Below are 22695 nucleotides of genomic sequence, written 5' to 3' on the forward strand. Positions count from 1 at the left end.
CACAAAACCTTCATATTTAAGGATAAATTTTATTTTTTCTTTTTATTTCTTTTATTTATATATTTCATTCATGTTTAGCCTTATAGGCTAAATACTGCGTTGAATTATATTTTAGGTATATCTAGTATAAATATACTTAAGTAATAAATAGAAAGTTATAACTTAAGCATATAACTTAATATATATATATATATATATATATATATATATATATATTGTTACTTAGTAAATATATAAACTTTAGTTATAAACTTATATAACATATATAAATACTATAATATACATATACTTTACAAAAAATACTATAATATACATATACTTTACAAAAACAAAAAAAAAATGCTTTTTTTTTTTTTACGTTTAGAACCGGCCGGTTCCGGTTTCCAACTTTCCACCAGGTTAACCGGAAACCGGCCGGTTTTCTAACCGATTGTCGGTCCGGGCCGATTAAGCCCGACCGGTTAACGGGCTTAGTTGAAAGATACACTTGAAGACTGGTCCAATAAAGTTTTGTTAATAAAAAGAAGTACTAAAAATTAGATGGGACGGTCCGAAAAATATTTTAACGTGGAACTAAAACTACAACAAATATAAAAGCACGAAGAACTTATAAAAGCTTGAATCACATGAATCTTTTTTTTGTTTGAACCGAATCATTAGTTCAACAAAAAGATAATCATTTCTTAATTTTGAACTTATAAAAGTTTAAACTCCATGAATCGTTCTTTGATTTGAAATTCCAATAAAAAATTTAACCACATAAATCTTTCATTGATTTAAAATTATAAAGGTTTGAAGCCCATTAATTCTTCCTTAATCTAAAAACTCTTTATAACTTGTAAAGGGTTAAATCACATAAATCAGTCCTTCGAATTCCATCACCATTAACTTTTCTCTAATAGTAAATGACTAAATACAAAAGTATTTTATAACAGATGATACAAGTTGTTATTTCGCAAGTGAGCAAGTTGGTATAACAAATAAGAACCCGTGAGCAGCAAGTGATTTTCATTAGGTATGACTTTGGAATTACTTCCATCTCTCCCTAATGCTTCGATTATGATTCATCAGCCTTCCGGTGGATATAGCGGGCAGGCACACTACAAGAAAAAAGATATTTGACAACAAAAAATTTTTTGTTGCCACTAACTAATCCGCGACCAACAAGTTTTTCGAAAGCGAACTGAATGAAATTGTTACTTTCCAAAAATTTTGCTTCAAATCAAAGAAAGAAGGTCTAATTGTTGTTGCAAAAAGTACTTTTGGCAACCAAAAAAAAAATTGTTGCAAACTTTTCCTAATTACGGCACAGTTATTGCGTGCAACAATTTTTTTTTTTTTTTTTGGTTGTCAAAAGTACTTTTTGCAACAATAATCAATACTATGACAACAAAATTAAATTATTTGGCATAAAAAAGTTTATTTGCCAACAATAAAACTAAGTTGTTGCTAAATATTAAATTTTTTGTTGCCATTTCTATACTTTCTTGTAGCCAAAGATTTGACAATCCACACTAAACAGATTGTTGTCGGGGGCGGATTTACTAAGGGCTAAAGGATTTCATCAGATACCGCTTGGTTGAAATATTTTACGAAATACACATGTAAATCGTATGCAAATACGAAATAACATACTATATATCTAAAAGTGTGAAGGCTTGATGGCGTTCGCTTCTAGCTTAGCGGTTGGTAGCTCATTTTCGATTAACCAAGTCGTGAGTTCGAGCCCTTGTGCCTGCACATTTTTTTTAAACTTTGACCTCAGTTTTTCAAAAGGATTATACCGGTGTGACAATGATGCAACACCTATATTAAAATGTCGACCCCACTTATAAATTTTTTTGCGTAGGCTACTGATTCGGGTATGCGATACTTTGAACGACTTATATGCAAAGCATACGGGACAACCTATAGAAACAATTCAGAAGAATATGGATGGAGATTATTTCATGACACCCGAAGAGACCAAGGAGTTTGGTATAATCGACGAGGTTATAGATGAAAGACCAATGGCTTTAGTAACTGATGCTATTGCAAATGAAGCCAAAGAAAAAGGCTCAAGTTAACATTACCATTGCTAACTAAGTTCTCCATTTTATCACTTATTGGTGTATTTTACTTTCTTGTATTTTGTTTTGATGAGGTAATTATCTCATTACTTTGTTTTCCCAATTATTTGTTTTACTGAGTTCATGAGCTGGAATGATTTAAGGTATTGGATAGAATGCATCCTCTGATATTAAGTAGGCGTTTGGACATGCGATCAATCGTGATTTCAAATCAGCGTTTGTTTATGCAATTTGCACAAAATTTCAACTTCAACGTCATATTATGATTTCAAATCCCAAATCATTTAAAAAGGCATGATTTGAGGTTCTATGATTTCAAATTTTTTAAATGTAAAACTTGACCTATAATTTTATACTCCCCCCGTTCACTTTTATTTGTTCAGTATTCTAGAAATACATTTTCATTTTTACTTGTCACTTTTAGCATATCAAGATAAGACAATTTTTGTTTCCTGTTTTACCCATAGTATTAATTACTCATTTTAAATCATTTACAAGTTCATTAAAAATATGCATCAATTAATATGGGTATCATGGTAAATTATGCACTTCATTTATTATTTCTTAAGGGGTGTGCAAAGTCAATAGTGGACAAGTAAAAGTGAACGGAGGGAGTATTTTGTAACAAAATATCTATAAGTTGATAGATATATTCACCAATCATGTTTACTAATTATTTATATCAATATCAAAAGATCTGCAAGTTGATAATATATTTATAACAAATTTACTCTTACCAACCATGTGGGAGGATTGTATTAAAGAGTAGTTATGCTACAACTTATGTCCAATTTTCCTTTATATTGAACCAAAGTTTGATGAATTGATGTTGTATTTTTTAGAAAGGCTTCTAGTAGTGTATTAATTTTGTTATGAACTATGATTTTCTCATTTGATAAGATTGTATAAGAATTGAATTTTTTTTTTTTATGGTTTTCACAACTTGTGGGGGTTTTATTTCTATAAGAAAAAATACAACTTAAGAAATCCAAATTGCATGTCCAAACAAAACTTCAACTTCAAATCATCATGATTTCAAATTACTGATTTCATATCATGATTTCAAATCATATCCAAACGGCTCCTAACTCTAAATTATTTGCTTTATTCCTTCGCAAATTTTGGACTAATTTTGGCAGAACAAGTCTTAAATAAATCTAAGCATATTAAATGGGGCGGGTTGGGCTGAAATTGGTAAATAGTAATTAATACATTTTAGACATTGAAAAGTTCTGTAACACCTTGTAGTTTTGTGCATTGGGATTCGTAGTACATTGGTGTCTTAGTTTTGGACACCGGGATTTGTTTCAAGGATATATGGGGTTGGACATGCTTAACTTGTGTTTATGAATGCTTAAATTCATGTTTGGAGAGTTACGGAAGGATTAAAGAATAAGTGAATTGAAGTGGGAAGGTTCGTCAATTTTTTTTTTTTTTTTTTTGGAAAATATTGTATATGACCCATATAAGTGAGATATGGACAGTATTTAAGGATTTTTTTAAAAATTCCAGAGAAGGCGCTTTTTGGAGATGGCATTATACGGCCAACTATACAGACCGTATAGTTTTATACAGCTAGGATGTTGGTCGTATATAATGTTATATGGCCAAGGATACGGACCGCATATATACATGATGTTACACCTCGCAAATCTTCGCGTTGGTTGTGACGTAAACTAGAGTAAGCCGGAGAGGCCATGAAACCTTTATAAGGTTGAGGAAGACTTTTAACTAGTGTTAAGCAAGTATCTAAAGGTTCCAAGATCAAGCGAATCGAAGAAATTAAGTTTGTCAAAATTTTGGGAAAACTTGGCAGAATTTTGGACAAGATTTTTGGTCCAACTTGAGGGAGGTGTATCTCTTAGCATATAAGGAGTTACGGAATTCATAACGTATGTAAATTGAAGTTCAGAAAGTCTCCTTTCCAATGCAACTAACAGATTACAAATCTGAGATACGAGGCCAATTATACGGCCCGTATAATATTATACGACCGAGTTATACGAACCGTATAATACAAAGTCGGTGGAAATTTTCAGAATTTAAGTATGATCACCTCTCTTCAATTTAATCATTTTATACATAACCCCAAGTCCTAGAAACCTCTAGAGACCTCTCCAAAACATATTTCAACATACTTCCAAGCCTTAATCAAAGATCAAGGTGAAGATTAAAGTGTTTAGGGTTTCCAAGTGATGTCTACACCATGTCTTCTCTTCTTACGATGCTTGGGTGGGTGTTTGTAAGGTGGAGTAACGTTGAAATTGAAGTGTTCTTAAATTTTAGGTAAGATTTCATCTTAGTTCCATGCTTATGAGTTTATTTGGTAATTATGTTAGGATTTAAGGAGAAGAAATTGGAGGGAAATTTCAAATATGAGTTTGATGATAATTTGAGTTGTAAATTAACTTGAGCTATAATTATTAGTATGTTATGAGTAGAGGGATACTAATGACGATGAGGAAGTGTTGTATACAAGTGTATAAGGGATTGAGTTGAAGTTGTTGTTATGGATTGATTATGAAAAAGAAGTTTGGATTGATTTGAGTCAAATTTGAATATAAATCTCTTGGCTATGGTATTGTTGATGTTATTGTTGTTTGGGAGTTGTTTCAGAATTTGGTAGGAGTAAGTGATGTAGGGGAGATACTGCCCAAATTTTGTTAGCTCACCTAATAGTCTAGTTTGATCTCATAAACATTTCAATGACTTACCTGAAGTGCGAATCATCTTGAATGTAGATTTACGAGCTCGGGAGGATAGGTGTGAGTAGTTAAGGAGACGATGAGGTATGTTAAGGCTAACCCTTTCTTTCTAAAGGCATGATTTCCTTATTGTGAACCCATACATGATATCCATAATGTCCTATTTCCTAGAAATGCTAGAAGCTCATGAAGTTCAAGGTTCTTATGATATTGTTGATAAACGTTCTCTATGATAATGATGTTGATGAGTTCATTTCTAGAGATACCAAAGCTTATAGTCCTAATGTTCTTATGATATTATTGAGCTCGTCCCATGATCATTGATTTTATTCATTGTTGTTGATCTCACCTTCTGGTAGTTGTTCTTTCAAGGTGAGATATAGCGATGATGATGATTCCATAATAGAAATCGGGGGTTTACCGACCTTACGCCAATCCGATAGAGTGGTAAAGTTTTATTTGGGCTCTCGTGCATGCTTTATATATATGTATGTATTTTCTCACACTGTGCCGCGCTATAGTCGGCCGGGCAGGCGCGTAGATGCGCACATCAATGCAGTGAGAAACTTATGATATCATCCCGGATGTGGGATGATGATGATATGATGATAACACCGTGCCTATATGGCCGGGCAGTATACTATATATATGTATGTATAAGATGTTTTCTTTAAAGCTAAGCATGCATGACATCCGCCTTAAGAGGCATTCAGATGTACAGGTTATTCCTCTTATCTCATGTTACTTTCCACATCTCTTCTTATGTTGTTATTTGTGCCTTACATACTCAGTACATTATTCGTACTAACGTCCTTTTGCTTGTGGACCTTTGCGTTCATGCCTGCAGGTAGGCAGGGAGACGGATAGGATCCTTAGATGCTTCATCAGCGACTTCTCAGGAGCGCTCCATTTTCTTCGGAGCTACAATCTAGTGGTATTATTCTTTGTGTACATATTTGGGCAGGGCGGGGTCCTGTCCCGTCTTTATGCTTTCATACACTCTATGTAGAGGCTCGTAGACAGATGTATATAGTTAGATGTGCTATAACCTTGTCGGTTCATATCCTTGTATATCATTTTTGGCGACCCTTGTCGGCTTGTGCATATGGGCATAGTTGAGGATGATTATATCGATGTGCCTTTATCTTTCGAGACTCATGCCCTTACAAATTATGATAGTTATGAGTTATTTTTGTTATCCATCTAGATATGATTATGAGATGTATGAGAAGAGGTGCTCGGGAGGTTAGCTCTGGGTGCCCGTCATGGCCCTCTGGTTGGGTCGTGACAAGTTCGTTCATTTTTTTAAATCCAATATTATCTGTATCTCTAGTTTTAGGGATAAGGCACAACTCCCTCCCCCCACAACCTTTTTTTTTCCTGTTATTTGCACCTTATGTGTTGATGTGGTCAAGGACGTGAGAACAGATCCTTCAAGCGCATAGGAGCTTAAAAAAGGACTCTAACCTATACAAAAAGACCACGTGTCAGTCCCAAAACTGATTTTCAAGAGCTATTCGTCCAAACACAAATATTCCTCAACCCCACTTTATCACCCATTTTCAAGAAACTCCAAAATCAGTATTGGCAAATACAATGATGAAAAGGAAGATTCAGAGCCACGACAATCTCAGCATTCTTGATTTATTTCTTTCCAAGTTCCAACGAAGTGACTAAAAGAACACCCAGTAAAACATTTAAAAGAACTATATTAATCCTAGCACCAACATTATTTATGTTTTGTCAGGTATGTTGAACCAAGTTATAATAGTGAAGCTCATGCCTGAAACCTGTGTAGTTCATGCTGCATTTGCAAAGCTGCACCTGAGATAAGATTGAATTGGTCATGAGGTGCTAGTTTTCAAGCCATAGGTAATATATTGTTCCCTGAGGTATCTTCATTCACAATCGCCGTTACCAAATGTTTAAATACACTTAAACTGATATACAGTCAAACCTCTCTATAATGACAACGTTTATCCGAAAATTTCATGATTGCTATAATGAGGTATTGTTCTGTATGTATACTGCATTTCATGTTTAGATCTCCTTTAGTTGTTATAAACAAAAGTACGCAAAAAACTATTTTATATACTTTTTATGTTATAAACAAAAACAAATACTCCCTCTATTTCAAGTATGAACCTTTTCGGAGTACGGGGGTCAAACTTTATAACTTTGACCATATTGACATAGATTTTTTAAGTTTGTAAAAATAAAATTTATATATTTAGAAACTACATAAAAAGTACTAGTAGTCATGATAATTTATAATTCAAATAATTTAGAAAAAATATATATAAAAAAAAAATAGTCGAAGAAGCACCTCATAGGCTCCCCAAATAATATTAGGTTCGCATAAGTTGAAACAGGGGGAGCACTTGTTAATTTTAAAATCTCAATTAATTTTCATATTTCATTAACTCAAAGTTGAAAACACTAGTAAATTATTCATAAATCCATAACTAGTTATACCGTATCGATGAAAAATTAAAATCTAAGGAATATATGCATTTAAAAAGGGTCAAAAATGCCCCTCTACTTTGGAAAAAGGGTAAAAATATCCTCCATTACAAATTTGGGTCAAAAATACCCCTTCCGTCATTAAAGTTTTTAAATATACCCCGTCTTAACAGAAATCCCCAACATAATGTCACACCCCAACCAGGAGTATGACGGGCTCCGACCGTAGGGCGGGAACCACCGACTTATCCGTTACTTTGAACATTATAACCCATAACTCAAAGAACACACGCACGCGAGAAAAGGCCCAATATAGGAATATCGATCATTCAAAGACATATGTACATATATGCGGACCGACAAGGTCGCCACAACACTGACGTATATCATAAAGCGGCAAGGCTAACGGTAAAGTGTCAAGAGCTCAAAATAAGGCGCGATAAGGCCACCAATATATTATACCATAATACGAACCGCGGAGCTACAAACATCTAACCGTACATACACGTCTACGAGCCTCTACATGGAATACACATGATCATAAGGACAATACCAAATAAATAACAGACTTCAAGTAACTAGAGTGCTCCGAGAATTGTCGACGATAACACCTACGGGTCCGATCCGTCTCCCCGCCTACCGCGGTGTACGCGCGGCGTCCACGAGAAGCGAACGTCGTACGAAAATGCCCCGAGTATGTAAGGCATGAATAACAACATAATATAAATATGGAAGGTAATATGGAATAAGAGAGATACCCCGTACATCCGGATGCCTCATCGTGCGATGTCATGCATGCTCACTTTTAAAAAAACTTTTTCTTACATACATATATATAATATCATCATAACGTGCCCGGCCTTTTCAGACTCAATGTGTGACGTACCCGGCCCTTTCGGGACTCGGTGTGTAACGTACCCGGCCCTTTCGGGACTCGATGTGTACCAACTGATCGGTGGTTGCACAATAGTGTGTACTCCGGCCGACTATAGCGCGGCTCGGTGTGAGAAAAATACATACATATATATAAAGCATGCATGAGAGCCCAATCAAAGCCACAACTATATCGGAGTGACGTAAGGTCGTAGCCTCCGATTATATTATGGATCAATCATTATCGTTTATCCCACCCTCAAGGAACAATTATTATAAGGTGAGACCAACAACAATGAATAAAATTGAGACAACCATGAAATAAGCTCAATAATCTCATAATAGCATTAAAATCATAAGCTTTGGAATTTCTAGAATTAAAATCATCATCATCATAATCATCATAGAAACATTCTCATTCATATTGTAAAAACATGTCCGTTGTTGTTGTCATAAAAGCTTATAGAATCATAAATCTTTACTCGGAAAATAAGGACATTTTAAAAAATATTTATGGATTATCAAGAAAGAAGTCATGCCTTTGAATCATGAACTCTATGAATCATGAATTTCTAGCTTTTAAGAATAAGAATATTCTTGGAAAACATTTATGGATTCACATAAAGGGATCATGGGACATTTGAAAACACCTATTGGATTCATAAGAAAGGAACCATGCCTTTAGAAGAAAGGGACTAGCCTTAACATACCTGGAAGATAATTTCTCGACTTCCAACTCACTTCCTGTCTTGCAATTCACTTAAGATCATTCGTTGCCTCGTCATCTACATATACGACCATTCATGCTATTGTTAGGCTCATCATCATATGCTCGTCTTAAACCCTTAATTTAAATCCATTTAGAATCTGCCGAAATTCGGTCATCATCTCCCCTGTTTATATGCCTAGCCCGAAATCACAATCCAATAACCAACAACAATAACAACAATACTAACATCAACAACAATAATATCAACACCAAGATGCTCCATAAACATCCCACACGATGTTTATTCAATTTCTCCATCAACAGTTCATTATACGATCATTTCATAACTTTATCTCCGTAAATAAACTGAAATTAATATTAATAAGGAGAAATTCATACCTTATTCTTGATAGAGCAGCAATATCTTCAATATTCACTTTGAATCCAAACCAATTCCACCGCAAGACAATACTACAATCGCAACTGCACGTTACTCGGACCTCGATTAATACTCCGTCACTTGAAATTACTCAAAATCCTCACTTTTATGATGTATATTTACTGTCTCTTTGTTGCTGAATTTTCTGGAATATTTGGCGGAATTTTTATGACCAAAAATGGGGTTATGCCCTTTATATAGGGTGCCAAAGTCGGCATCAACGTAGCGATCGTAGCATTGTAAAGTCACGTGGCGGTGCCTCGCTCTGCCCGCCTAACTTGTAACGTCTATAATTCTTTACTCCGATGTCGTATCGACGAGCGGTTTATTGCGTTAGAAACTGAATGACTTCAATTTCATTTTAAGCTTTTGAAACACCTTAAAACTCCCCATATACTTGGAGATATACCCCTCCAAAGTTGACCCAAAATTTTGTCCTTAATTTGCCAATTTTTTTTTCAAATTTTCGGCAAACTTATTTTCTTTGATTTGCTTGGTCCCGGAATCTTCCAAAACTCCCCCTACATACCGTTTATCATTTATTATACTTGATAATGGGCATATTCTCATGTTTCAGGTTGTCCTTCCCGGTTACGACTTACGAGATCGCAATTCATCCTTAACTCCATTGTTACGTGCTTCCCTTGGCTTGTACCTTTCAAAACTTCATGGGACGTCTCTGATGCTCCATTATAACGGTGAAGTACGTGGCGTGCTCATGCTCTGAAAGTGCGGGGTGTAACACATAAGCCGATTTCATTTTTAAACCCACTCCATTTAAACCCGACACAACAACATAAAAAACTCATATGCAACCAACTTGTTACCGAGTACTACATCTGGAGTCACTTGGCACAGGAGCGGATAACCCATATGGATATTTTGAATTTTCAGAATAATAAAGCAGGATCGTGTGAAAACTATAATATGAGAGAACACCATTAAGGAAAACCAACCAAAATAAACGGAACTTTCTTCCAACACAAGTATGAATGAACTAGCATCAAAATACATTTTAAAAAATTACTCAAAACTTCTCATTCCCTTTAGTCAAACACAAATACAAGAACATCGACAACTGCACTCTCCTTCCCTCTTTTCTTGCTAGTGAAGTAAGCGCGAGCTTTGCTTACTAAAAATGCTTGGACCATATGTGGACATAAACATATCAACCAAGAGGGGAAATTGCCAGGACTCAAAGAGGATTACTGGCAAGAGGGCCAATATGCCGGCTGGCATGAGGGCTGCTATGCCGACTGAAACAAGCATCCATCCTTTTGTCTGACCAAAAACAAGGTAAATTGCAGCACCAAATGCTGTCACCAGAGATGTCATTGAGATGCATAGGGTACCGAGGCCTAGAATTAATCTTGTCGGAAGAGATTTTAGAAAATCACCTTCTGCATATCTTGAGGTGAGGATAGACAAAAACATTAGAACGGAGGCAACCGAAGAGAACAAACAGAATGCAACCGAAACAGCAAAAATTGTGAAGGCCGTTTCGTTGGAGAAAAGTGGAAACCCACTGTTTTGATCGTTTCCACCTAGCACAGTGATGGCTGCTGCAAATCCTACTGTTGCTGTTAGTGCAGCGACAAATATGCAGGAATTTGCAGTTTCTTTCATCCATTTCTCTCCTTCTTTGACCAATTCCTTGTGTTCCTCAGTGAACACCATTTTTGGAGTTTTTCCACAAGAGTTTCTCTTTGTTCTAGGAGTTGGGTGAACAAACTTTTCCAGTTCCTGCGTACTCCATAGGAACCAACTCATGTTATGGAAATGTTGAAGCAATCATAAAGTATATAATTTTGCTTCTGTCTTTTTAGTGGTTCCAGATGCCCTTTATGCTTGTAAGGCAATGTCCATTACGTAATGAAATTCACAATGTTCATCCTTTGAAGGCCCACTCCACCAGTTTATTATTTAAAGAGGTGTAAGGATATTCAAGGTAAATTCATTTTTGATATTAGATATGACCACCACATAAACAAGGAGTAACTTTGGAATCAACCTCGTTCTAGTTGCTTTTACACTCATCTTAAAGATATTTAGCAGGTGATTCCAAGGACAATGACTGAAGCACAGCAAAGTTTTGGAAACAACATAAGATTGGCGGAGAAAGAGAAGTAGCTTAGAGTGTAATAAGATGAATAACTTACGTTAGAAATCCCTATGGAAATCAAAGAATTTCAGAAAAGAGATTAAAAAAATAATTGGAGCTAATATGTGATTTATTAGAACTCTAAATTGTTATGATCACAAATTAGTTTTACTAATAATTCCATTTAATTCCATGTAATTCACTGTTAATTAGCTGTCAAGTAGTTAAAGTAGTTAGAGTATAGTCATGTGCACAGCACATGGGAATTAGTTAGACAGTTAACAGTTCCCAGAGTTAGTTAGCAACTGAATTTCCTCCCAAGTCATTGAGTTCTTCTGTTCGATTATAAAGGCGAGTTTGGGATACATTTGTACACACTTGTGAAGTCATAAATCAACAAAGCCAGATTCATTATTCTCTCATTTTCTCTATTGGGTATTTGTTCGGGAACATCGGGCCCCCTTTCCTTAGAATACTCCTATCTTTCTTTCTCGTTTTTCTTTGAGTTCCACATCATTGGTATCGACGATCCGCTTCTTCGACAGGTAGAAAATGGGTGACCATAACACGAGATTACGGGAGTTACGCAAAGAGATCGATACTTTGAAGAATTCCATGGAAGGGGTAGTTGGTTCGGTTTGCGAAATGGGGCGAATGGTCGATGCTAAGGTGGCTAATGCCATATTGGATGACATCAAGAAGTTGATTGAAACGATGATGGTAATGAACAACCGAGAAGCTCGGTTTGCAAATGGGAGGCGCGAACCTTAAGTTGTAAGAATTAGGGATGATGAGTATCAATTGCCTACAAGAAATTATAGGGTTGAGTTCCCAAAATTTGATGGATCTGGGTTGAAGGATTGGTTGTATCAATGTGAGCAGTTTTTTGATGTGGATGAGACCCCAGCAACATCGAAGGTTAAGCTTGCTTCTTGTCGAATGGAAGGAAAGGCACGCTAATGGCACCAAACCTTCATGAAAAGCGTAATCACTAGAGAATGGCCAGGTTAGGAGAGTATGTGAGGTGTTTATACTCAGTTTGGCAGTAACTCTTTGACCCCATGGGTGATTTTAAGGATCTAAGACGTGTCTTGTGCAAGATTATGTTGATACATTTGATGAATTACTCACTAGAATTAGCGGATGAATACAAAGTGAGTTGTTTCATTAGAGGTTTGCACCCAGATATTGGCCTAACTGTCAAAATGTTTGAACCAAGATCCTTGCAAAAAGCCATTAGTTTAGCTAGGATCCAGGAACAAAAAATCACACTCAACCAACAATCCACCAAATCCACCCAAAACTCAAATTTTTTTTTTCCCAGAACCAATTTCAGAAATAGTGCTTTTTCACAACCTACTACAAGCTATGCGGCTTCAAAAACCAGTTACCTAAAAGCACCAACCAACCTTGAAATCCAAAAAATTTCAAACCAAAAATTCTTGAGTCCTTTGAGATGGAGGAAAGGAAGATCTAAAGGACTATGTTTCCGAATTGTGATGAAAAATTTACACCGGTGCCATGTGTGTGTAAAAGCAAGAAGCTGTTATTTTCCGGAGCTAGATGAACTAGATGAGCAACAAGAAATGGGGGATAGTTGTTTGATAGACCCTGCTGAGATGTTTGCTATGGGGGCTCGATGTTTGCTATGGGGGCTCAATCTTGCCCCATGTCTCAGTGCATGCTATGAATGGTGTCCATGATTTCAGAACAATGAGAGTAGCTGCCACGTGAAGGAGAAAAGCCATACAAGTCTTGATTGACACGTAAGCACACACAATTTCTTGGATCTCAACACAAAGGTAGGAGATTGGGGTGTGCATTGTCTCACATTCATCCTTTTGCTGTGTCGTGGCTGATGGGGGTAAGGTCAACAGCAATTATGTGTGCACGGGGTTCACTTGGAGAATGCAAGGTGTGGTGTTTGAATCAGACATGTTGATATTGCCTATTGGAGGGTGTCACATGGTTTTAGGTATCCAGTGGTTGATCACACTTGGGAACATCACTTGGAATTTCGTGCAACTTAAGATGGAATTTTCTATCATGGGTCGGAAAGTGTCCTTGAGGGGGTATACAACCCCCTTCCAAAGTGATTCGACGAAAGGTAGAATGGATAAATTGCTTGCCAAACCCTCTTGAGTTATGCGTGATGTCGGTAGGTGGTTTTGCGGAGTCACTTCTCGATAAAAATGCTAGTTTGTGGACTATGGGGATTGAGGATGGAGGGAGTAAAGGATTTACAAGGGCATTGAGTAACTATGAGGGGTTATTTGAGACCCCACGAATTGCCACCTAACGAGGCAACATGACCACAAAATCACCTTGAGGAGGGTACTAGTCCGGTAAATCGGACCATATGGATATCATTGTAATTCGGAAAGATGAGATAGAAAAGATGGTAGATGAGTTACTTGACTCTTGGTGTCATCGAAGGCTGATGCAGCCCTGCCTCTTCCCCTATTGTCATGGTGAAAAAGAAGGATGGAACATGGAGAATGTGTGTTGACTATAGGGAATTAAACAATGCCACAGTGAAGGATAAATTTCCAATTCCTGTGATTGAGGAGTTGTTAGATGAGTTACATGGTGCAGTGTATTTTTCTAAGTTGGATTTGAGATACGGTTTACCATCGGATCGGGATGTGTGGAGATGACATTCTGAGAAACAGCATTTAGAACTCATCATAGGCATTATGAGTTCTTGGTCATGCCATTTGGATTGACCAATGCTCCATCAACATTCCAAAGTCGATGAATAAGATTTTTCACCATATCTCGAAGAAAATTCATATTGGTGTTTTTTGATGATATTCTTATATAGTTCGATTGGAAGGAGCATTTGCTACATCCAGAGAAGCTTTCAAGGTATTAAGATCCAATAAAGCCGTTTGTAAAAAAGAGTAAATGTGCTTTTGGAGTCACAAAATAGAATACTTGGGACACATGATTTCGCTAATGGTGTTGCTATATGGATGATGACAAGATTGTTCTCGCTGGCCATCGCTAACTACTCTCGGGCATGTTAGAGAGGATTTTGGGTTTAACAGGCTATTACAGGAGGTTTATTAAGGGGTATGGTAGTATTGCAAGACCAATGACTGATCTATTGAAAGGGAGTGTCCAATGGAACATTGAAGCTACTGCAGCATTTCGAATGCTTGAAAAAGGCCATCACTTGCTCCCTATTTTAGCTGCTGATTTTTCTAAACGGTTGTAGTAGAAGCCCGATCATCGAGTCGAAGGTCGTGTCAGCATCTGGTTCAAGATGGAAAACCTATAGCTTATTATAGTAAAGGGCTATCAACAAAATGCCAAAAGCACTTTCGGTATGAAAGAGAGCCCTTGCTTTAGTTAATGTTGTACAAAAATGGAGACCATTCCTAGCTGGAAGGCATTCATCATTAAGATCGACCATCATCACAGTCTTAAGTATTTGTTGGAACAAAGAATTACTACTTTAAGTCAGCAAAAGTGGCTAGTTAAGTTACTAGGCTTTGACTATGAAATCAACTACAAAAAGGGTAAGGAGAATACTGTAGCTAATGCTTTATCAAGGAAGGAAGAATCAGCCCAATTGTTTCTCATTTTACGGGGTTCACACTCCACTCTTGGAGGAAGTCCGAGACACAGATTGAGATCCTCTCCTCCGGCCGAGTTGATACTAGATATTCAAACTTCTCGGAATCACAAACCTTACTCGGCTTTCCGGCGGGGGTATTCGACCGAAAGGGCAAGATGATGGTGGGATATGATGCTGATGTGAGGAAGAAATTGATGGCATTCTATCATGGTAGCTCAGTTGGGGGTCACTCCGGGATTTCTGCTACTTTGAAGAGACTCAAACAAGATTTTTTTCAAGAAAATGAGACGAATGTGTATGCTTTTGTTAAAGAATGTGACACTTGTCAAAGGAGTAAGAATGTTAATACTCCACCCTCTGGATTGCTTCAACCTCTTCCAATCCCTGAGAAAGTATGGCAGGACATTTCTATGGATTTTATTGAAGGACTCCTTAAAGCTGCGGGGAAAGAGGTTATTTTTGTGGTGGTGGATAGACTAAGTAAAGCTGCGCATTTCATGGCTTTGAAACACCCTATCTGCTTTGGAGGTGGCTCGAATGTTCATGGATAATGTTTTTAAACTCCATGGCATGCCCAGTTACCATTGTCAGAGAGATTCGACGGAGATGTCATTTTCACTAGCACTTTTTGGAAGGAACTATTTAAGTTGCAGAAAGTTTCACTTTTGACCTCTACAGCATACCATCCACAAACAGATGGTCAGACTAAAGTGGTCAATGGGTGTCTTGAATGTTATCTTAGATGTATGACTTTTGAGAGACCAAAACACTGGCCTCAGTGGTTGCCACTGGCCGAGTGGTGGTACAACACATCATACCACTCTTCCACACTTCACCCACTTTTGAAGTAGTGTGTGGTCAAAAGCCACCACCTCTTTACCATATATGCCTTTTGATTCGGTTATTGACACTTTGTGGATAGAAGCTTACGAGGCTAGGAGGCTACCATCGAGAGGGTTGAAATTCAATTTGGAGAAGACAAAGAATAAAATGAAAGTGCGGTGATAAAAAAGGGTGGACAGATCTTATGACATAGGTGATTGGGTTTATGTTAGATTGCAGCCTTATAGGCAAACGTCACTCAAAGATTACTCTTTTCAGAAGCTATCAACAAGATTCTATGGTCCTTTTCAGATTATTGCTAAGGTTGGGTTGGTTGCATACACCTTGGCATTACCCTCCCACTCTAAAATTCATCCCACATTTCACATCTCTCAGTTGAAGAGGAAAATTGGTACTCCTTGCTGCATTTTACTCCCGAGGTACGTTACGAGGTGCGAGTGTATGTCATGCTTGCACCTGAAACTATCTTGGATAGAAGGATGGCTCCTAAGAGGGGCAGAGCTGTCACTCAAGTTCTAGTCAAATGGATCAATGCGCACCGAGGATAGCCACAGGAGAACTTACTGGGATTTTCGGCTCGGATTTCCCGGACTTTAATCCTTGAGGACAAGGATTCCTTGAGGGGGAGGCATTGTTATGATCACAAATTAGTTTTACTAATAATTCCATTTAATTCCATGTAATTCTTGCATTAATTAATTGTCAAGTAGTTAAAGCGAGTTGAGTATAGTCGTGTGCACGCCACATGGGAATTAATTAGACGAGTTAACGATTCCCGAGTTAGTTAGAATCGAATTTCCCTCCAGTCTGCATTGGATCCTTGTGATTATAAAGGCGAGTTTGGGATACATTTGTACACACTTGTGAAGTCATAAATCAACAAACTGAATTCATTGTTCTCTCATTTTCTCTCTATTGGGTATTTGTTCAGGAACATCAGAACTGTTCCTTAGAATACTCCATCTTTCTTTCTGTTTTTCTTTGAGTTCACATCATAAATCTTAGTTGGTATTCTAATTATCCTATTCAAGTAGACAGACAGATGGTTGAATAAAAAATATTCTTCAAAAAGTTCAATGTTTTCAGAAGGCAAGACAATATGAATGTTCTATGATAATGAGTAAGATGTGAAAGTATTAAAAATCTTTTTCGGCGTTAATTCTTCTATTGCAAAGAGAGGATTCCATATTCTATAGATGTTTGTACAAAGTCGATAAAATAATTGTGCTTGAGCCACATATGTAATTCGCATGTACATTTGACACTAAATTGGTGTGTGATTGATGGATATAAAGAATAAGAAAAACTACTTTTCACATGGCAGTCCACTGATACATTAATTATATTCTTTGTACTTCAATTTTTTATCCCCATATTGAAGTATGTTTTTCAAATGTCTAATTTTTTCGGGTTTTCTGCATTTTTTGAACAAGCAAAGCATTGATTCTTCATCAAGAGAAAATGCATTCCTTATTTATTTTCTTCCAACAAAGTGGCCAAAAGAACACCCAGTAAAACCTAAGAACGAACCACATTAACGCTAGCACCAACATTTATATGTTTTTCCAGGAATCTTGAACCAAATTACAATAGTGAAGCTCACCTGAAACCATTGTAGTTCACGCTGCATTTGCATAGCTGCACCTGAGATTAGATTGAGTCGGCCAAGAGGTGCTAGTTTCCCAGCCATATGTAATATATTGTTCCCTGAAGTGTCATCATCGGCTATTACCAAATGTTTATATATGCTTAACTGATATATAAGGTTAAACACCTTCTCATAACGATTTATTACTGCAAGGTGAAATAAGTTATGGTTCTCAGAATTCACAAACCAAATTGCATCAGGGTAGCATTCTATAATTTCTTCTATGATTTCAGAAGTTCCTGAACTTGCTGCCAAAAGAAGAGCTGTTCGAAGTACTGGCTCTATATCCTCAGAGTAATAATGTTTCATAAGTTCCTCGCAAAGACATTTCACTATAGCAAGAGCCTCTTCATGCATCACTTTTGTATCCCTAATGTGTCCGATTGGTGTTACTGTAAACAACAAGAACTTTCTTGTAACATGATACAGAACTAACAAATTGTACAGCACGAAATGATAAATTTCTTAAGAATCTCTAGTTGATTTTATTCCACTACATCAACCTGTATTGTCAGTATAGAGATTTTCATAGGAACAACACTATCACAAGAGTAAAGTAATAGTTCCAAACACAGGAAGTCATTGCCCATCTACTACTGTTTTGCTCTTATCGAAGTCAATATTATTAACATTATAACTTAAAATATTTTATATGTCCAACTCCCTATCATGTGTCTTAGTGCATTTGTCAATCAGTTCCACAAGTGTCAACACCTTTCAAAGGAATATAATTATGAATCAGTACTTAACCTAATCAGGTACAGCAGGAAACTGAAAGTGGTTAATTATTTCAAAAACAAGCTCTTATTTTAAAGAGTTAAGGTGCTTGGCCAAAATTCAGGAGAAACGACTATTGCAGGTGATAACATGAATATAGTACGAACAGAACCAGAATAATGCAACCGTTGCCAGAAACTTAGTTGTGTCCCACTCCTAAATGCAGAAGGTTTCCCAGCCATCAAGCTCAAAAGGGATTCGTTATTGTCTCCATAAAACTCTGCCCGGGCCAAACCAGGATGAAGTAGAACCAGATCTAGCAGCACATCTGTTTTATGCAAGGAAAGATTAAGCAAGGTATTCTAAGATTTGGTAAAAAAGTGAGCTACGGAGTACATAAAATTGTATTAGAACATCGTATTTCCTCATGTGCTCTAATTAATTGCTAATCTTTGAATATAAGATTAAAAAAAAAAGACATCTGCAGATTTACAAAGAATTTCCAACTTGTTAAAGCTTCTTCACTAAGGGAAGAAAAAAAAAAATTAACATTCTCTTCATCTTGAAATTATTTTGCATGCCCAATATCAAAACAATTTTCTCCACTTCCATCTTGTTCTTCATTCTGTTCATCTTGAATAAATCGAGAGAAGCAAAATTTTGGAACTTTTCATTTTCTCTTCCATTCACTAGCTTCCATGTAACATGTGGTAATGTGATAATTTGTGGGACTGCATTATCCTATTTGTTTTGTTATGTTATTTTTGTTTTAATAAATATCGAGGGCAAAAATCTAATTGATCAAATTAGATGGCTCATTTCTGATATAATGGTGTTACTTCTCAGTTCTATAAAAGAACTTTAGTAAAATTAGTCCTCTACTAAAATCCTGAAGTTCCGTTATCTTGAAGAAAACTCTTATATTTGAAGCAACATGTATATATCTCACCATAGAATCCAGCCACTACTAACAAATGGAGAAAGAGGGAAGCAGTTGATTCTTTGGTTGGCGCGGAGCCTTCCATCGTCCTGTCCATATCCCCAATCAAAAGTAAAACCATCTCCCTATGACCATATCTAGCAGCCTCTATGATTGGATACGGCCCAACAGCTTCATTGAGAGCTGGCAAAGTCGGTGGGAGTCCCATTTCAAGTAGTAATAATTTCCTGGCTGCCTGCATGTTCCCAACCATTGCAGCCACACAAAGAGGTGTATGACCATCTCTGTTACGCAAAGTCAATGGTGGTCCAATCATTGTTGGATTATGCATCAGGTCATCAAACCACTTTCCAGCACCAACAAGTAATGAAGGCCGGTGTCCCCTGTTCCTGTTATCTTCTTGGACATGGCTTCAACAAAAGGAATATGTGGGAAGAGAGATTGAGCAATTTGTTCAGAACCACGTTGGTCGCCTCTGAGTAATGCACGGTGTAAAGGCAAGCATCTCCACACCTCCTTCTTGTCGATTATGTCTGTTCAAGTATAGCCAATTTATTCTCAAGGGGGACAGATGAAGCACTCCTCCCGTCCCAATTTACATGACACCATTTAACTTGAAATAAAGTGAAAGACTTTTGACTTTGTAATCTAAAATAATCTCTTAAATATTTATGTGATTATAAATCGTTGTTTCATTAAAAATAAAATAAAAAAAACATTTATGAAGTTAAAAATTTTATAATTAAGTTTTTTATAAGTATAAAAACGTGACATTTTTTTTAAAATAGACCTAAAAAAAAAGGTGTCAAATAAATTGGACAAATAAAGTACAGTTAGGAGGAAATGTAGAATGATGAAAAAGAAGGAATAGCTTTTTTACCAGGAGGGGGCGATGGGTGATGACCATTACTGTTTGCTTCTGCTAGATACATATTTTTCAGTGTTGGAGTCAAGCTGGAGCAAGCAAGTGCTCAACCTTCTCACTTCTGATGACTACTGGATAGTAGGGGAATCCGTACCACCCTTTTCTCAGGGATTTATCTTCACTTCTGATGACTAGTGGATAGTAGGGCCATCTAGTACCACCCTTTTCTCAGGGGATTTATGATGACTAGTGGATAGTGCCATCACACAGAATTGATCTCTTCTCAAAATTGACTCCTGTCTGTCTTTTTCTTTTCCTTTTCTATTCTCCCCTTTTAACGGTTTCCTTACCATTTCCCTTTTTTAACATTACCATATACATTCATAATTAGTAAAATACGTGGCCAAATCTAGCAGCCCTTATGATCGGATATGGCCATATCTCCAAGAAAACATCCACATTGTCTGTATTCCACCCTCTTTAATCCTTAGGCCCCGTTTGGACATAATTTGAAATCATATTTGGACATACAATTTGAATATTTTAAATTATATTTTCTCTTATAAATATAAAAACTCTCACAAATTATGAAAACTATCAAAACATTCCGGTTAACATAATCTTTACCAAATGAGCAAATCATAGTTTATAACAAATTAGTACATTACTAGAGAGCTTTTCTAAAAAATGCAACATCAATTAATCAAACTTTACTTCAATAAAATCGAAAATTTAACATGAATAGTAATGTAACTACTATTTAATATAATCTTCTCACATAAATTAAAGATTGGTAGACATAAATAAAGGTTGGTGGAAGTTAATGAGATTGGTAAATGATTGATAGGAGTAATTGTTAAAAATATTTACCAACTTATGATTTTTTTTTTTTTTACAAAGTATTAACTTATGAGTTAAATTTTATATTTAAAAAGATTGAAACCATGGTTTTAAATCCAAACCATGCTTTTTTGGATGATTTGGGTTCAAACCATGGTTTCAAACCATGACCCAAATTTTGATGGCCAAACCCTGGTTTGAAACCATGGTTTCAAACCATAGTTTCAAAATTGATGGCCAAACGCCTACTTAGAATATAATGAGCTCAACAGGCACCTTAAATTCTTAAAGTAAGGTACCTGTGTGCCCACACGAAAGTGCAAGGAAGAGGAGAGTGGAATGTCCTACTTATCACTTATAGCGCAAAAACTCTCGCACTTTATTCCCGATAATTGCACTAAAATGTCCCTAATTAAATAGGTATTAGGATTTGGACACTCGTTTTGAACCAAAAAATAAAGGCCAAGTAAACACTCTTTTTGAACCGCAAGGAGTAATTAAATAAAAAAGACCTCCTGAGTTAATTTGAGCTACATATCAGCCCTTTTTTTGTAGCTGAAATGCAAGTAATTGCACGGTTTTATCCTACAAATGGACTGGTCTTTAATTTTTCCCCTTCAAAATTGAACTTATAGGGCATAAATTCTTTAAGGGAATTGCATAACTTGTGATGCGTAACTTATGCCTCTCCGTGCATAAGTTCCATTTTGAGGGCAAAAATTAAATATGAGCCCAGTTGAAGGGCAAAAATTAAAGACCAGCACAAAATAAGGGACAGAAGTGCAAATGACCCGCTGAAATGGGCTGAGCTACTAAATGGACGGGTCGATAACCCACCCAAACTTACATGGGTTGGGCGGATTATGTTTTCATGAACTAATTTTGCCTCTCAAATTGCTAATCTTTAATTTTTGCCCTTCGCTTAAAAAAGTGGCCGAAAATACCATAACTTCTGGGTTTGAACCCCTGTCGATTAAAAAAAAAAATTGCAAGGCAGGAACTAATTTTGGGCAAATGTTAAGCCTAAGGCAGAGGTTTGCCTTAAGGCCTAATTTTAGGCAAAATTTTATCTAAAGGCAAACATCTGCCTTAGGCCTAATTTTTATCCGAATAGGCCTAGTTTTGGGCAAATGTTAAGCCTGACAGAGGTTTGCTTAAGGCCTACTTTTGGACAAAAGTTTGCTTTAAGGCAAACATTTGCTTGTGCCTAACTTTTGTTATGAAACTCTACCTTGTATTTTTTATTTTATTTTTAGCGGATTCGAGCGAGAATGCTGAATTATTAAGTAAAGGCTAAAAATTAAAGATCAACAATTTGAGGGTCAAAAATTAACGATCACCCCCGAATAAGGCCAATCATGCAAATTGCCCCAAATTTTGCCGCCTCTAATTGTTCCCGACCTGAAAATTCTGCAACGGTATACCAAAGTTCTATGTTGAAGAAGTCAAAAGTCGTTCACACGAACAAAATACGACCAAAAATTGAATTCAAAAAGTTAGGATTACCGACTGGCAGTTTATCACTCTGCAGCATAAAGTTGTGAATAGATGTTTTGGTAACAAACAAAAATCAACTTGTAGTTATTCGAAAAACAGCACATGGTCAATTCCAAGAGATTGAATTCACCAGAGGAATTTGGAGCTCTGTTTGGATTGGTTTATAACTAGCATTAGTTAGGAATTAGGAGCTCTGTTTGGATGGGTTAAATAACTAGGATTAGTTAGGAATCGTTTTTGACTTATTTTTGCTATTTTAGCTTAAAATCAAATGGCTAAAATATTTTTTTTATTTTACTCAAACATACAAAAATATTCAAAACCTACTCTTTCTGTTTCCTAATAAGTTTTTTTTAATGCTTATACACAATTTTTAAGAAAGTACTTACTCCTAAAAAATTAA

At 36.4% G+C, this 22695-nt stretch overlaps 2 protein-coding genes across 5 annotated transcripts in view; both read right to left on the reverse strand.

The window, feature by feature from the left end:
* Positions 1-20121, reverse strand: part of LOC132060283 (ankyrin repeat-containing protein NPR4-like) — a 21123-nt gene extending 1002 nt beyond the window's left edge. The window contains exons 1-5 of one of the 2 annotated variants that reach the window (XM_059453245.1): positions 19971-20121; positions 19100-19623; positions 18323-18478; positions 17389-17825; positions 10282-11001 (exon numbers count right to left, since the gene is read on the reverse strand). In XM_059453245.1, the coding sequence (XP_059309228.1) occupies positions 10363-11001; positions 17389-17825; positions 18323-18478; positions 19100-19421 (1554 nt within the window). In that variant the 5' untranslated portion in view covers positions 19422-19623; positions 19971-20121 and the 3' untranslated portion in view covers positions 10282-10362. Of the gene's footprint in view, positions 1-10281; positions 11002-17388; positions 17826-18322; positions 18479-19099; positions 19624-19970 lie in introns of those variants that run through there. The other variant, XM_059453244.1, reaches the window with a different exon arrangement.
* The window catches only part of LOC132060282 (ankyrin repeat-containing protein NPR4-like), a 58393-nt gene extending 38204 nt beyond the window's left edge, over positions 1-20189 (reverse strand). For all 3 annotated transcript variants that reach the window (XM_059453242.1, XM_059453243.1, XM_059453240.1), the window contains exon 1: positions 20067-20189. The gene's annotated coding sequence lies outside the window, so the exon portion shown is untranslated. The remainder of the gene's footprint in view (positions 1-20066) is intronic.
* Between the last annotated feature and the right edge of the window lie 2506 nt (positions 20190-22695).

The sequence above is a fragment of the Lycium ferocissimum genome, chromosome 6, assembly GCF_029784015.1.
Source record: "Lycium ferocissimum isolate CSIRO_LF1 chromosome 6, AGI_CSIRO_Lferr_CH_V1, whole genome shotgun sequence".
NCBI lineage: Eukaryota > Viridiplantae > Streptophyta > Magnoliopsida > Solanales > Solanaceae > Lycium > Lycium ferocissimum.